This window comes from Raphanus sativus, chromosome 3 (assembly GCF_000801105.2).
Source record: "Raphanus sativus cultivar WK10039 chromosome 3, ASM80110v3, whole genome shotgun sequence".
NCBI classification, from domain to species: Eukaryota; Viridiplantae; Streptophyta; class Magnoliopsida; order Brassicales; family Brassicaceae; genus Raphanus; species Raphanus sativus.
Window position 1 is genome coordinate 6,507,712 of NC_079513.1, and position 16,261 is coordinate 6,523,972.

Consider the following 16,261-nt stretch of genomic DNA (forward strand, 5'->3'; position numbering starts at 1 on the left):
TGTCTTAATCTGGTCGGTCAATCAAAGTTTCTTAATTAAACTGATAAAAGTCAACATAAGTTTAGGCTTTTTTTGGCCAGCCTCAAGTCCATGTTTCTTTTGGTCATTCTTGCCATGTTCAGTATTTTTTTGGCTGAATTTCCGTTTTAAATGTATTTATTTCTATTTTTTTTGAACTTAGTAGTTTTTCATCAATTACGGTTGTATAATGTGAATACTCTGCTTACCATCAATGATTATCTAAAATAATATAGCAAAAACAAAAGCAATACGAATATTCTTTTTCTTATCACTGAAAAATCAAAAATAAAAAAAAGTTTAAATGAACACAAAAATAAGAATGGATTTAAATTCTAAATCTACAATAGGCTATCAAAACCTGATAAATAACAATCCAAAACTAACTAATATCCAAATAAAACCTAACTATTGTTCATTCTCCAAAACATAATGAAAATAATAACATCATCCTGCCATAACGCAAGTCTTATCCTAGCAAGTACTAATCTTCGTGCAGGCGTACATGCGGAGATTAGTACTTATATTTTATACAAAATCTTTCCAGAGCCAAACAGGCGGAGAGTAACATATTACTCCCAGAGCTAGAGATGGAAACTAAAATGACAAATGTCTTAGCATGAAGCAAATATATAACAAGGTAACTAAGATTCTCACAATTACAGAAAAAAAACATGAAATATGTGAAGCAAATCAATAGAAGAATAAGTTCGATGAAAAGTCCAAATTAATAGGTGAAAGAAGAGCTCCAAAACAAATTCCTTTCAAAATTGATTTTATATAAGTTGATAGATTTTAAAGTTATATAGATTGTGAAAATATATATACACTGATTTATAAAATTTGATCATAGCTTTTTTAGATTGGTACATATTTACATGAATTTTATTACCTTTTTCTATCATTATTTTGTAAAATAAATATATGATTTATATTTTAATTATATAGGATGATTTTTTTTTTGCAAAACATGTTTGTTTGTTAAAAGGAAAATGATAGTGATACATATAAAAATTATGTTAATATGATAAACTGAATTATTATATTAACAACTTTAACATCATTATTTTTTGTTTACTAATTCATATTGTTATTTTAGTTTATAGTTAGTGATAGAACAATATAAATATAATATACATTCAAAAGGGTAAGTATAATAACATATAGTTAATTATAGTTTTGGACATATAATTTCGATTAGAGGTGTAATATATATTCATAAAGAATAGTTATTTTGTTTTGAAGTTCTTTATCACGTGCATTTAAAAATCTCTTGGGTACATATGATATTTTGAAAATTGTGTCTTATGAATATTAATTCATCTCCTAATAACACTAGATTTAGTTAGAATTAAAGAATTAATAATAGCTAAACTTTTTGAATAACAAGGAAATTGAATGGATTTTTAAAATTCTTAAACCAATTTAAGGGTAAGATTTTTGAAATCCATGAATCAATAATAATGGAATCTAAAAGTTTCTAAGGGATGTTAGTGGGATTAACATTCACAAAAATATGTTGATTTTACAAATTAAAGATTTGTTAAATTTGGAAAGAGTCGTAGATAATTTTGTATATAGTGAAATTCTGTAAAAGTAAATTGATATTGATGATTATAAGAATCTTAACTAAATAGATAGTATTATGAAAAATCTTGAGTAATGAGTTAAATAGTGAATAATACAACTTCCTATAACACAAATTTTAATAGATTTAAAGAATCATTAAAATCTAAACTTTTTGAATACAAAAAAATTGAGTATGGAATTACTAAATCATCAACCAAGAACACTAGATTCTAGTGAGAATATGAGACTATACAAACCAATAACACAAGATTTTAGAAATTCTAATAATCATTATAAATATAACTTCTACTAACACTCCCTAAAGTTCATAAGAATTCATTTACCAATAACTCCTAAATACTTTAGAATAATTTAAGACAGTTAAATAATTTTGGATAATTGAGTTTTTTCAAATACTTTCAAATACTTTTAGCAAACTTTTAATTTGTATTTAAATTTTTAAATATTCATTCAATTTTTGGTTTAGATATTTTAGATATAAAAATATAGAAAACAACCGTATATTTGGGCGTTCCAGTCCAGTTTCAATTATTTTGACCAAGTTCTTCGGATGTCAGGCAAAATATTAAGACCTTATCCGTCCTTAAAACGCTTAATTAGTCGGACAACTATGTCCTCAACAAAGACCATAAGATACTATACATGGACATGTTGTCTCTTTGTGGGTTAAAGCACGATAAAAAAAAAACGTAAAAAAGACCTACAGTTGCTTGCTGTCACGAATCTTTAGATCAATGAGCGGCTACAGAGCACAAGACTTCCCGAACTGATTCTGTGCCTTAGCTTCCACGTTTCATTTAGAATATCCGCACTGTTAGGTCGCTTCAGATATTCGGACACATCTATCTTTAGTCTTCTTATGGGACTCACAGTCTTTGTGGCAGACTCATATGGGCTCCAACTCCCTCTGCTACTTATGGTACCATTGCTCGTCCCTTGCCCACTCGATGCATCCTATCAAGACAACATTCATGTCAGAGAAACTGTCCAGTGTCCACGTATCATTTAACTAATCCAGCGATAGTTTCGGACTCGTACGAAGCACTGTCTGTGCAAAAGAAAAACATTGTTACCTGAGTTGGATCAGATTCCCAGACAAAAGGTTTTGCATTTGGCGTGTGGGGTGACTTGTTAAGGCATGTCAGTGCAGTACAAGTGTCGTCTGGCGTTTCCCATTGCAACCAAGGAAGCATAACACCGTCCATTTCAACAGGAACACTCTTTGGAACAGTGGTGCTTTGAGAGTTTTGTGATTTGATCAACCCGAAACTTGAACTACTTTCGCTCTTCTCATCTTCAAATGACGAAAAGTCTGTGTCTTCTATGTTCGAAATGAATTCGTCGATGAATTGCTCTGCTTCATCTGTCAAACCCATGGACAACCTTCTGCTCCGGTCCTTGCTCCTCTGTAATAAAGCAATAAGATGTTACAAAAACCTAACCATAAGTTGGACTGAGAATTGTAATGCTTACCTTCCGCATCCTTGACGGCTTTTCATCAGCTTCAGAGCTATTTTCAGTGAGCAACTCTTTTAAGTTCATAGAAAGCTCCCTACCACGCTGCTCCTCCAACATTATCTCAGCCAGCAAATCTCGCTTGCGCTCCTCAGACTGGCAATTCAAGGAGAAAAGATGTGATGTGTGTTTGGTCGTTGATTACTCACTGAAAGAAGCTATGCACAAAGAGAAGTTGTACCTCTTGCAATTTAGTTGCATAACTTTTCTTAAATGTGGAGATAGCATGGTGATCATCATGGGACTTTCGCTGGCTACCATAATCAGAGTTCCCCAAAGATTCTCTTTTCTTTGGTGTTACCTGTATTATTAACACCATTCATTAAAAGAGGAAAATCATGTTTACAAGGGAAGTAGCCAATACATCAATTAACAGTCTACGAAATTGCTCAATTTCTATCATCAATTCTCATAAATACTTCTAAATATATTTCATTCAGATTTTTCTCAGTTTAAATTAAAAGCAATATCCAGAAAGATCTGCCCTTTTAAGAGGCCTGGGTTGAATACCCACAAACCTTATTTTGGGCATATACTGTCCGAATTATCTTCTCAGTTCCATGCTTGATCGAGTTGGACTCCTTTCCTTCATCATCTGTGAGTGCAGAAGAATGGCTCTGTAACATGCAAACAGTTTTCCCCCTCATCAGAAAACATTTTCAGCACAGAAGTCATACATAGAAATGAACCAGGCCTCTAATAGAAAGGTCGATAGAAAAACAAGTGACTTACAGAGTAGCCATCATGATATTTGATTGGATTTTGACTAAGAGACCTCCTAGGACCTTGTGCAGGTTTACCAGACCCACCATTTAGACTCTTTCCACTCTTCTTCAAGTCCCTTGAATTGCTTGAATGCTGCAATTGATCTCCATCACTCTGCACATGTAACATATAGCATGTTTATTCACAATACACAAATACAAAAATCTGCTCATATCAACAAGCCAAAAGACAAACCAATCTATTCTTCGCAACTGTTGATAAATATGTATGGTCCTGTTGCTATAAAGTTGTCACATAATTACAACATTAGATTGATATAATTTATAGCTTCCTCTTACAAAAGTATACTTTATAACAAAAAGAGTTGAAAAGTTCCTAATCAATCGCATCACACCACACAAAGAGGGCCCACAGAGAAACTACAACAAGTGTTGTGTGTGTTTTACCTCGGAATTGTCAATCCGGCGGCGGACAACAGAAAGCGACCGTTGTCGCCGCCGCGAATTCTCCTTTTCCCGATCAGCCCCAATCGCCCTACCCCCACTGTTCTCACCGGAATTAACCCTCTCCCGCGGCGGTTGTCTAGACACCGACCGTCGCCGACTCGAATTGCTCCTTCCCGGATCTAATCCACCGGTAACTTCTCTCGTCGACGACGGATTTCGAGACAACGACCTCCGCCGTCTCGAGCTCTCGGTGTCCGCATCTAACCTCCGTACGCCACCGTTATTACCACTAGAACCAACCCTAGACACAGACCGTCCACGCCTCTGCGAATGGGACGTCACGTCTCCTCCTCCTTCAATGGACTTCCTGGAGCCGGATCGTCCTCTTTCGCTGCTGCTAAGCCCGCTCTCGCTGGAGAAGGACTCGAAGAACTCCACGGCTAAGTCGTCGAGGCTGATTTCGCCGCCGAATCCGGAGCCTCTCACGGTGTTTACGAATTTGCCCTTTCTCATCGGAGTCGCGTCGGCGGCGTCGTCTGGATCCGGCGTGCGGTGGGAGAAACGGCTCAAGCTCCGGTGCCTCCTGGGGATAGACCTCCGTGTTGAGTAAGAGGAGTCGTCGCCACTCTCCGAAGATTTAGCTAGCGTCGTCGTCGTTCGATTGAGAAGGGAAGTCGCCATGGAAGAGGACTAGTGTGGGAAGAGGAGGAGCGGATGGTTCGACATTTTGAATTTTGTTGAGCTGTTCGAGGAATCATATGCATATGCTCAACTCAATTAATTCATTTTTTTTTACTTTCAAATCAATTCGAATTTCAGTCATATTCATTTTATTTTTTATTTTATTTTATCAATCGCATATCTTATTTAAAAATTGGGATAGTACAAGATTATTATTGAGAAAAAAACAAAAATAACACCAAACCGAGTTTTTGTCACAAAAATAGCATCATAAAGAAGAAAATGATCAAAATAAATTTTATTGAAGGGTAAATATGTATTTATAACCCTTGGGTTAATTAATTTACGACTTAAGGTTTAGAGTTAATGGGTGATGTTTTAGTAATGTATTCAAATATTTAAAAATAAAAAATAAATATTAAATTTTCAAAATAAAAGGTACTATTTTAGTCATTTTATTTTTTGAATGCTATTTTGTGATAAAAACTTTAAAAAATGCTATTTTAAAGATTTGCCCATTATTATTTATCCCTAATCCAATTTCGTTAAATTTCACTGCTATTTTTCTGCATCGGATTTGGTTTGATTTTTTGGATTTTGTCCAATCATGTATTTTTTTGTTATAACAAAATTTTAAACATAATTGATGAAGATAAAATTTGAGCTAGCCGGAAACATCTTCGAATAAATTGAGATAGTTTTAAGGGAAATTAGGAGTACTACCAATGGATTTACTAGTATATAGGTATACACCAATATAGTAAAAATGTCTACTGTTCGAGTGTTATTTTTACACTGATACCCCTACGGATGAAACATCACATTTCCCATCACTTCTAGACTTTATAGATCAAATCTTTTACCTAGATATGCAAAGATCTCGTATCATCTCAAATTGATATTAGAGAATCAAAAATTATAACTTTCCTTAGAGCATCAGCATCAGATGTCCCTATTTTGTGGTCCTTAACATTTTTTATTAATTTGTTGTGCTTAAGAGATTTTGGTAAGGACTTAGTTAAAAAATCAGATTATTGGTAGGGCTTAATTAAGTATCTTAGTAAAATAATTTTGATTTGTAAATGTAGTGATATATAGAAACTTGTATGACAAGTAATTAAGAGACCCTAAAACAAATTTATGTTCTGCTACTAACCTTTGGCCAAAACAGTAGCCATCACATCTTGAGCTTTGCCAACATACGCTCTACCACCATTGCCATCCGAGTTCTGCAATCATCATCCCGTAACAAGGTTATTGTGTTCTCTACCACTTGCTGCAAGAACAGAGACTAATAAGATATCATTCAAAGCAAACAAACACACACTCTGAGTTGAGGCAGAGACTCGTTGAGACTCATGAATGTGAGACTCATATATTAATATACCTCTGAGATTCATGAGTTTCAGACCCAATCACACAAGCAACATGCAAAAGATCTATTAATCGTAAGTCATCATAACAGACAAACAAAGGCAAAAGCATCCTCAAAACATCAACAATATCAGAGAAAATCAATCCAATTACAGGAAAAATATAAGATCCCTAGACATAGCAATAAGATTATCATGACATGAAGTGATGAAACATAATACCTTTGTACAAAAGCTGAAAACAGGAGGCCCAACGAGCACAATATCTTCATCTCTCTCCTTCCTCACCACAAGAACGTTCAAGAGCCTTCTTCCCAGCAACAATGCAATATTCCCATCAATATAACCATCTGAGCTAAACCCTTCAAGATCTCTTTTTGCTCCACTACTCTGTAATCAATATAGCTCCACTACTCTGTAATCAATCACTGACCCATCAATGAAAACATAACCAGAAACAAAATCCATTCCCACATAACGAAACAACACAACTGAATAACCATTAAGCATCAAAGATACAAACTTGGCCTAAAAATCAAAACTTTATAATCACCCATCTTATGAAGAGAGCCAAGTCTTATGATAAGCTACAGGAAGCTGAACCCAATCACACAGAAAGAAAAAGTATCGAAGAGAGTTGGAAGGAAAGAGAGAAGCTGAACCCAATCATACCCGTCTTATGAAGAGACCCGGTCTGGCGAAGCTCCAGCGAGAAGTGGAGCGGATTGAGGTGAGGGAAGAGGGTCGAGCAAACCAGAGAGAATTGGAAGGAAAGAGAGAGAGGGAGATGGAAGCGAAGGGGAGATGAGACTGATTGGCACGTGGTTTACAAGAGATGTCTATTTTGTATCTTAATTAAAAGACGTCCTTGTGTTAATGACAAATTTTGATTTTCTTTTAATTCCCAGTTACCCTAAGGACTCATTAAGAAACACCGATAATCATGGTCTTATCATCACAAATATTTTTGAAGCTTTTCTCTATTATTTTTATCTGTAGTTTTTTCTTAGGCTTTGTCTCTCTCCAACCTCCCTCTTCTTCAGAAATTGATCTTATGACGGAACAGTCATGTAAAGGTTTATGGTGGTGTTCTCTCGTCTTCTCCATCCGTTTATGGGTCTATGGAGCGTGGGCCCCTAGGATGCTTAGGTGTTTCTGGTTACTCATTGGAGATTGCGATACTCCATTAGAGGACGGTGGAGTCGTTCTCTGGTTTTGTAGTCAGTCATCAAGATAGATCTGGAGCTATAGTAACAGAAGTTTGGGGTGTTTCTGCTGCGGTGCTTCTTTGGAGATGGCGGTTCTCCGAGTTAGTTTCTTGTCCGGCGCGGAGGCTCTCTTTAACCAGCTGAATATGGATGAACACACGGTGGTTCGGACCAGTGGTTCGGACCCATGAGTAGTCGTATATCATTAAAACAAGTACATGGTTTTCGGTTATTCTGTTTAACCAGATATCTTATGAACCAAACAAGCTATTTTTATTAATATCAGGCTACAAAGTAGACCTAACCTCTTAGATGCGACGGAAATCATGAACCAATATATGTTTTGCATAAACTCAGGAATAATGGCATATGCAATAAATTTAGCCAGCTAAAATAACACTTATCAAGTTATTGAATATATTGCACATCAATCTCAAACTCAAGCCGTATATTATTTACTGGATTATTAGGACGGTTCATAGTTGCACAAATATGTATAACTATCCGACTAAAGCATACATAATAACTTTACCGCTATCCAAAATATGTATACAGCCAATACGAAAACTATCCGGCTAAAGCATACATAATAACTTTACCGCTAAGTGAAAAAGGCAAGGTTAGCCGGTATGAAAATACCTGACTGTCTAATAAATAAATTTTATGTATAACTTATTTACACTGACGTTCAGCTGTTAGTGTACGGTTGTGAATAATAGTATATGGTTTAGGGTATAATAATTTATATTTTTAATCAAGTAATTTGTTTACAGGGGTAAGGGTTAATATTTTAGTGTTTACTCTTTAACCTTTGGGTTCCGGAGTCCCTATTGGATTTAGGGTTTAGCATTTTGTGTTTAGGGGTTACGTTTAGGGTTTAGATGTGTCCACTCTTTCTGCTTGAAATTGTTGAAGCATTAGACGTACATGCAATATAGGATCAAACCAATTGTCTGGTTAATATTTACAGGTGACAGCCAATGCGAAAATTGTCCGGCTAAAATATACGTCATAACTTTACCGTTAAGTGAAAAATACGAGGTTAGCCGGTTATGAAAATACATGACTGTTTAATAAATAAATTTTATGTATAACTTGTTTACACCTGTACGTTTGTGAATAAGAGTATATAGTTTAGGGCATAATAATTTATATTTTTAATAAAATAATATGTTTACGAGGGTAAGGGTTAAGATTTTAGTGTTTACTCTTTGCCCTTTGGGTTCCGGAGTCCCTATTGGGTTTAGGGTTTAGCATTTTGTGTTTGGGATTTAGATTTAGGGTTTAGATGTGTTCACTCTTTCTGTTTGTCATTGTCGAAGCATTAGATGTACCTGCAATATAAAGTCAAACCAATTGTCCGGTTAATATTTACAGATGACAACCAATGCGAAAACTATTCGGCTAAAGCATACGTAATAACTTTGGTACATCGTAAAAAATCAAAAGTAATAGACGGTTTCATAATTTATTAGATGGATAATTGACATTGTTAGCCGGCTAACAAAATATAAGAACATATTACAAACTAAATTTTTTGTAAATATGTAATTTTTTTTAATTCATAGAAATCTCATTGTGTACTGTGGTAAGAATGAATCTATAATTATTGGTTACTTAAATAATAGACGATAACAAATCCGGAAGATTGGCCTGCTTTTGTGAGAGAGACCGACTTGTTCCGGAGCATCTAGGAGGGTTTTGAGGATGTGAGAGTTTCTCATATTCCACGGGATCGGAATGGACGTGCAGATGCTTTAGCTAAGGAGGCAAGAAATAGAAGCTATACATTTACCCACATAGATCAGACCCGATCAGACGGAGGGAATCCTCGAAGAACCGGCTCGTCTAACCACCACTTGATCTAATAAAGATGGGCTGCCGACAATAAATAAAAAATAAAAAAAAATAATAGACGATAACATAATTTATTAGATGGTTATATAATTTAGCATAACAATAGGTACTTAACCGGTCATGATATTAGTTAGCTGTTACAATTACTATTAACATATCTTATATTCATATTAACCGGCTAAAGATTATGCGTATATGATCATATTTTCTCATATTAACTTGAATTATGTAATACAAAGATGTTTTTCTTTGTGATGAACAACATCATGAGATCTTTGCTCTATTTGGACGAAAACTCGTTCTGAGGTATGTAATGTGGTCTTAATCGTCTAAGGTATGAACCTAGGAATCTTTAACGAAAGAGGAACGAACTCTGCAAGATGACTTGATCTTGTTTGAGTCTGTGTTGATGAATGATTGATTGTAATCAGCTGATTATGTAGATTATTATGGTTGAACATATACTTTGATTTTGTTTGGATTCGTTAGGAAATAAAAAAAACAGAAGAAGAAGATAGAGAAAGAAAACGATGATAGAAAAAATAGTATTTTTATTTTTAAAATTCAAAACATATCTTAACCAAAATCTTCATAATATTCTTAAAATCTTTTTAAGATTCTTTGACAGATACTAGTAATACAAAGTTCAACGGATAAGTAGGTGTTTCTTCCATATCGAGGGGCATCATCGTCATTTTGCATATACTTTATTTATGACAGTTGACAAAATTTTATTGTTATTGGTATTTAGTTAATATTACTGTCTTTTATGGTTTTCCAGCATAATAGCCCTAGTTTTAACACTATTGCTTAAAAAAAATCAAAATTTAGTAAGGGATACTTAGGCCATCTACATTAAAGATCCTTGTGGGGGGGATCAAAGCATTCCCAAGAAAAAAAAATATTAAAAAAAGAGGAAAACATGAACTTGTCCCTCAACGCCTCTTCCCACTGAACCGATCCATCACTATTCATGCGGGCCCCACGACACGTGGCGGCCCGCGACTGGTTCGATTATATATATATATATTTTTTTTTAGAGAAAAAAAAGTCAAACAGGAAAAAAAATAATAATAAAAAAATATTTGGTGAACTCCCCCATGGAGTTCACTGATGCAGATACCCTTACCCCGTTGGTGTGATGTACGTCTACCACTGGGAACGACCAACTTAACAAAAGTTTTATTTACTGTGTCAAATCAAGAAAATGACAACTTGTTAGATATTTCATATTTTCATCTAGGTATCTAAGGTTAACTAAGTTTTAGTTTCAAATTAATTCAACTTTTCTTTTTCCTTTTTTTACCTTTTTAAATGAATCAAAATCTTAGAGTACCAAAACTCTATTTAAATTTATGATGTTAGTGTGTGATCCTCAAAAGAAAGTTGGTAAAACATCATCCAAAATTATAAAATCATTAATGACAGAAAATAAAATCTGCAAGAAATAAATAAATCTGTCCTCTTCTTCTTCTTTTGATATAATTGTAAATTTTAATCTTAACCAATTTTTTTGAATAATTCATTATGCAGATTTTCTATATTCTTAAAAGACAAAATGGTATTTAACTAGTTGGAGACTCATATAGATCATAATAAAAAATATGAATTTTTATTTTTACACCAGTTGCAAGCAGCATATTTAATTTAAATATTATTTGTGCAAAATTATTTTCTAACCAATAGTTGGTGGTTAAGTGCCCAAAACTAAGATAAAAAAATAAACCATTACTAATTAGATGGAACATTTATTTTTTTTATTTATACACTTATGATTGGAATAGTTGGGGGAATAAATCGCCCCTTCCCAAGCAGCTTCCAGCCTCGCCTCCTCGTGTTTTTTTAAGCCGAAGAGACTAATTTAGCAAGTGAGTGAGATCGCAGATCCGCACACCATGGCGAATACGACCTCCCTCGTCTCCGATTTCCTCTCCTTCCTCAACGCCTCTCCCACCGCTTTCCACGCCGTCGGTAATCTCTCTTAACCATCACCAATTATTGTGTGTGTTTTAAAAGTCCTGAAGAAGAATCGTAGGGGGCTCTTAATCAATCGTTTTTAAATCTTTGATCTAAACTGTTGTTAGATGAGTCGAAGAAGCGGCTAAGACACGCTGGCTATGAACAGATATCTGAGAGAGATGACTGGAAACTCGAAGCCGGCAAAAAGTATTTCTTCACAAGAAACTACTCCACCATCGTTGCTTTTGCTATTGGCAAAAAGTAGGATCCTTTTTACTTCTTCTTTTGCAACCAAACCCATGAATATGATTGTGAAATCGATTTATTTAAAGTTTCTATCTTTGTGAACAGATATGAAGCTGGAAACGGATTCCATATTATTGGTGCACACACTGATAGCCCTTGCCTCAAACTCAAGCCTGTTTCAAAGGTGGTGTGACTTTGGATTTGAACTCTCTTTTGTCATTTTCAGTCTTTGATAAAGTTTGGTTGGAACTGACAGATAACTAAAGGTGGATGCTTGGAGGTTGGTGTTCAAACTTATGGAGGTGGCCTTTGGTACACCTGGTTTGATCGTGACTTGACTGTTGCTGGACGTGTTATTCTCAAACAAGTCAAGGCTGGCGGTTCTGTCTCATATTCTCATCGTCTTGTCAGGATTGAGGATCCTATCATGAGGGTTCCTACCTTGGCCATTCACTTGGACAGGTAACAATGCAGACTTTTTTATTTAAGTTACTGTATATATATATTTCTCACTTTGGGAACTTGATGTTGGTATGTTTCGTTATGCCTTGTGGACAGGAATGTGAACAGTGAAGGTTTTAAGCCTAACACTCAGACACACCTTGTTCCATTACTCGCAACGGCTATCAAGGTGCTCTTTCAATGTTTGCTGTGTTGCTCACAACGCTTTATTTCATATCAACCACGTATCTATCAAGTCAAAAGCATTTTTGTAATATTTGCAGCAGTTGTCTATTCTTGCGTCTTTTTTAATTTTTATTTACATTGTGCTGTTAAGGCGGAGGTCAATAAAGTGCCAGCGGAAGGTGGTGAAGATGTCGGAGGAAAGAAGTGTACTGAAACTAGTTCAAAATCAAAGCATCACCCACTTCTAATGGAGGTCTAGTTAAAATACAAACCTTATCTTTAAGTTTGAAACTTTAGATCATGTTCTGTTTTTTTTTAATCAGCTAGTCCCCTTTTTTTAATTCTCTTTAGATCATTGCAAACGCACTGGGTTGTAAACCTGATGAGATTTGCGATTTTGAGCTGCAAGTGTGTGACACTCAGCCAAGCGTTCTAGGTGGTGCAGCAAAAGAATTTATTTTCTCAGGAAGGCTAGATAATCTCTGCATGTCATTTTGTTCTCTAAAGGTACGTCTTCGTTAATAGAAGAATATGAGTCTATCATCTTGATTTCCTGATCCTAATCGTGCCTTATGTTGCTCTCAGTCTCTGCATGTACATAACATTTTTAAGAACTTGGGTTTCGTGTCAAATCTATTGACAACCTTGTAAATATATGTCTCTACAAGTATGTTAGTCACACCAAATGCAAGTTAGGTTCTAGATCACATCTAACTGGAGCATCTCTAACAATAAATATTTGAACATTGTACATAGGCACTTATAGATGCAACGTCCTCTGGAAGTGACCTAGAGGAAGAAAGTGGAGTAAGAATGGTGGCATTATTTGATCATGAAGAAGTTGGTTCCAATTCAGCGCAAGGAGCTGGATCCCCTGTCATGATTGATGCTATGTCACACATCACAAGTTGCTTCAGCTCTGACGCTAAGGTTTCAACCATTCTAGTATTAAGATTTTGTTTAGTGTTATAGCTCGCCACTCACTGTTGTTTTAATCGTTGCAGGTGCTCAAGAAAGCGATTCAGAAAAGTTTGCTTGTGTCCGCTGATATGGCTCATGCTTTACATCCAAACTTTATGGTAATCATTTGTATCCTTGTCATGTACATAAAGTAAGTTGTTACCTCTCCTTCAGTGCATTACTGCTTTTTTTTTTTTGTAGGACAAACACGAAGAGAATCATCAGCCAAAGATGCATGGAGGGCTTGTCATCAAACACAATGCAAATCAACGATACGCAACTAATGCAGTGACTTCATTTGTGTTCAGAGAGATAGCAGAGAAACATAATCTCCCTGTTCAGGTATGATTTGCCTTAAAAGAGAGATCCAAACTTACTACTGAGTATGACGAACGTGAAAAATTATGCAGGATTTCGTGGTACGTAACGATATGGCTTGTGGATCGACCATTGGTCCAATCCTAGCAAGCAGTGTGGGGATAAGGACGGTTGATGTTGGAGCTCCTCAGCTCTCGATGCATAGCATCCGTGAGATGTGTGCTGCGGACGACGTGAAGCATTCATACGAACACTTCAAAGCTTTCTTCCAAGAGTTCACTCACCTTGACACCAAACTCACTGTGGACGTTTGATAGCTTCTTAATCTTTATTGCTTAGTCAAGTCAAGTTTGAACTAAAGAAAATCGTTCATCCTTTGTTTAAGAACTGGTGTTTACAATAAATTGGTGTTTTCAATAAATAGAAAGACGCTTTGGTGTATCTCACAATTACAAAACTCATATCATTTTACATTTTTTTTTTCGTTTTACTCATTAGACAGTAACAAACATTGGCCTTAGTGAAAACACTGCAACAAAAGCTGCAGCAAAATGTTTGCTCTCAAGCACAGACATTCCAGGATAACAAAAGCCTCAGGAGATTTATTCAAAAAGAAAACAAAAGAAGGTATAAAGAGAGATTTTAGAACTCAATTTTCATGCCAAATTTATTACAGTTTTCATGTAGACACAACCTTCTTCACCACTTTGGTAACCTCTTCAGGAGCCTTCTCTGCTGGTATGTTCACCAGATTCCCCTTCTTCGCGTAGTAGTCAATTACCTGCAACAACAACAACATCAAATCAAAACTCCAATACTCCTCTCAAGTTCAGATACTTCTTTTGAAGGGAACATACCGGTTGCGTCTGCTTGTGGAATGCATCCAGCCTTGACCTAAGAACATCCGCATTGTCATCTTTACGTTGAATCAATGGCTCTCCAGTCACCTAAACAACAGTGAAGTTCACAGAGATATCACATATGTTGCAAAACGTTTTAAGGATTTGATAAATGAGAAAGATATGTTTGATCTTACATCATCGACTCCAGGAACTTTAGGAGGTGCGAATTTGGTATGATAGCTCCTTCCACTTGAAGGGTGAATCCACCTTCCAGTAATTCTTTCTTCAAGAACCGAATCATCGATTGCAAAATTAAGCACTTTGTCAATCTGAGCTCCTCTTCTATTAAGCATCTCATCAAGCTTTAGGAAAAGAGAAAAAAAAAAAACTCAGAATCACAATATTTACAAGAACAGATTACACATATAAAAGAAAATAAGATACCTTCTCAGCTTGTGTTACGGTCCTAGGGAAGCCATCAAGAATGAAACCTTTCTGACATTTGGGTCTGTTCATTGCTTCATCCATGATACCAACAACCAAGTCATCAGAAACAAGCTCTCCCTGAAACAAACCATATATGATTCAATCAAAACAAACACCAAAAGTAATTTTTTTTTTTTTAACTTACCTTGTCCATAGCTTCCTTTGCCTTGACACCAAGAGGGGACTTAGCAGCAACAGCAGCTCTAAGCATGTCACCAGTGGACAAATGACACAAGCAGAACTCATCCTTTATGACCGGAGACTGCGTACCTTTTCCTGAGCCAGGTGGACCTAAACCATATCCCTCTCAGGTTAGTTAGTTTCCAGCTACAAACATCACACAGATCTCTAGACCAAAACTTCATGCGAAATTCAGAAACAAACAAGGAAGATGAACACAGTGGCAATTATATTACCGATGAAAACGAGACGTTTGTCAGGTTTAGAGGCACACTTCATGCGACGGAGGAGCTCAGACATGAGATCGACTGTCTTAATGTCTTCCATATCTACACCGCTTTTCGCCATGTTCGTCGTCTTTTTTTGAGGAACAAGATTTTAGTTTTCTCTGAAGTGCATGTAAAGATTCGATGCTTCCAATGCCCCAAAGCTGTGTTTATCTCCACTCCCAACTTTCTCTTTTCTTAATACCTTTCTTCTGATATCACCCTTCTCTTTACATGAAATTACGACACGTGCCACTCGAACAACCTTGGGGGTTGGTGAGACACCCTACTTTGAAAACGAGTCTTCTTCTTACATCCCAATCCCACATTTTCCTCACTGCATTTGTTCTTCTACAAATACCAGAGACTAGATGAGATCCGGGCGTTGCGCGGTGTGAGAGTTTGATTTTAATTTTATTATGTACTTAATATTTTGTATATATTCTACATCAGTTTATTGATATAAACATGTTTAATATGTTGCGTTATATATTTAAACACGATAAATCAAAGTAGTAAATCGTAGTTTGTATGGTGTCTTTTTTTCTTGTATATTTGTAATATAGTTCGAGTTATAATTAAATTGAAAAAATATATAATAAATAGAATTGAAAAAATGCATAGAAACAGCAATATCAAATGCTTACAAATAAACTTTTATATAGTTATTGGGAAACCCCTTTGAATATATATTTTAGTGGATTATATTTTTGAATGTCATATCTTAGTGGATGTACATGTTAAACAAAAGCCAAAGATAAGTCAACCCCATTATTTCATATGTTTCTAAAACCGAAACATACATTTTCCTTTTCCGGAACATCATTAAGTTTGTGTGAAAGGGGATTAGAGTTAGAAAATTATAATTTGTTCAATTCTATCAAAAATATTGGTGATTATGGTTAGTAGTGGTTGTGGGTGCTCTCCACAGCCCTATTTATTTTTAAAGCACCAAAATCAGAG

The 16,261-nt window shown here is 35.5% G+C and overlaps 3 protein-coding genes and 1 long non-coding RNA gene across 4 annotated transcripts; 1 reads left to right on the forward strand and 3 right to left on the reverse strand.

The window, feature by feature from the left end:
* Positions 1 to 2,159: 2,159 nt before the first annotated feature.
* LOC108844781 (uncharacterized) lies at positions 2,160 to 5,095 on the reverse strand. The gene is made up of 7 exons (XM_018618078.2): positions 4,296 to 5,095; positions 3,856 to 4,002; positions 3,642 to 3,740; positions 3,305 to 3,424; positions 3,082 to 3,219; positions 2,682 to 3,014; positions 2,160 to 2,562 (listed from the first exon to the last, which is right to left on the reverse strand). Exons 1-7 carry the CDS (start codon positions 4,974 to 4,976, stop codon positions 2,335 to 2,337), a joined length of 1,746 nt encoding a protein of 581 aa, XP_018473580.1. The 5' UTR covers positions 4,977 to 5,095; the 3' UTR covers positions 2,160 to 2,334.
* Positions 5,096 to 6,028: 933 nt separating this feature from the next.
* LOC130509439 (uncharacterized) lies at positions 6,029 to 7,188 on the reverse strand. The gene is made up of 3 exons (XR_008943458.1): positions 7,022 to 7,188; positions 6,572 to 6,764; positions 6,029 to 6,252 (listed from the first exon to the last, which is right to left on the reverse strand). It is a non-coding gene; the product is annotated as an uncharacterized LOC130509439 (long non-coding RNA).
* Positions 7,189 to 11,204: 4,016 nt separating this feature from the next.
* Positions 11,205 to 14,014, forward strand: LOC108847746 (probable aspartyl aminopeptidase). Its single transcript, XM_018621074.2, has 11 exons — positions 11,205 to 11,385; positions 11,499 to 11,634; positions 11,725 to 11,803; positions 11,876 to 12,081; positions 12,178 to 12,250; positions 12,398 to 12,499; positions 12,598 to 12,753; positions 13,003 to 13,176; positions 13,251 to 13,325; positions 13,408 to 13,548; positions 13,617 to 14,014. Exons 1-11 carry the CDS (start codon positions 11,310 to 11,312, stop codon positions 13,836 to 13,838), a joined length of 1,440 nt encoding a protein of 479 aa, XP_018476576.1. The 5' UTR covers positions 11,205 to 11,309; the 3' UTR covers positions 13,839 to 14,014.
* A 10-nt stretch (positions 14,015 to 14,024) lies between these two features.
* LOC108847747 (adenylate kinase 3) lies at positions 14,025 to 15,620 on the reverse strand. Its single transcript, XM_018621075.2, has 6 exons — positions 15,269 to 15,620; positions 14,998 to 15,143; positions 14,811 to 14,930; positions 14,561 to 14,728; positions 14,382 to 14,471; positions 14,025 to 14,305 (listed from the first exon to the last, which is right to left on the reverse strand). The coding sequence occupies exons 1-6, from the start codon at positions 15,378 to 15,380 to the stop codon at positions 14,204 to 14,206; spliced, it is 738 nt and encodes a 245-aa protein (XP_018476577.1). The 5' UTR covers positions 15,381 to 15,620; the 3' UTR covers positions 14,025 to 14,203.
* Positions 15,621 to 16,261: the final 641 nt, after the last annotated feature.

What these genes read in the sequence shown, in the direction of transcription:
- LOC108844781 (XM_018618078.2), bottom strand. Translation starts at nt 4,976, where the DNA reads ATGGCGACTTCCCTTCTCAATCGAACGACGACGACGCTAGCTAAATCT. An exon ending in AATATCATGATGGCTACTCT is followed by an intron (nt 3,741 to 3,855) that starts GTAAGTCACTTG and finishes TGCATGTTACAG; the next exon opens with AGCCATTCTTCTGCACTCAC. An exon ending in AGCCGTCAAGGATGCGGAAG is followed by an intron (nt 3,015 to 3,081) that starts GTAAGCATTACA and finishes GCTTTATTACAG; the next exon opens with AGGAGCAAGGACCGGAGCAG.
- LOC108847746 (XM_018621074.2), top strand. Translation starts at nt 11,310, where the DNA reads ATGGCGAATACGACCTCCCTCGTCTCCGATTTCCTCTCCTTCCTCAAC. An exon ending in GCTTCAGCTCTGACGCTAAG is followed by an intron (nt 13,177 to 13,250) that starts GTTTCAACCATT and finishes TAATCGTTGCAG; the next exon opens with GTGCTCAAGAAAGCGATTCA. An exon ending in CTTTACATCCAAACTTTATG is followed by an intron (nt 13,326 to 13,407) that starts GTAATCATTTGT and finishes TTTTTTTTGTAG; the next exon opens with GACAAACACGAAGAGAATCA.
- LOC108847747 (XM_018621075.2), bottom strand. Translation starts at nt 15,380, where the DNA reads ATGGCGAAAAGCGGTGTAGATATGGAAGACATTAAGACAGTCGATCTC. An exon ending in CAAAGGAAGCTATGGACAAG is followed by an intron (nt 14,931 to 14,997) that starts GTAAGTTAAAAA and finishes GGTTTGTTTCAG; the next exon opens with GGAGAGCTTGTTTCTGATGA. An exon ending in AAGTTCCTGGAGTCGATGAT is followed by an intron (nt 14,472 to 14,560) that starts GTAAGATCAAAC and finishes ACTGTTGTTTAG; the next exon opens with GTGACTGGAGAGCCATTGAT.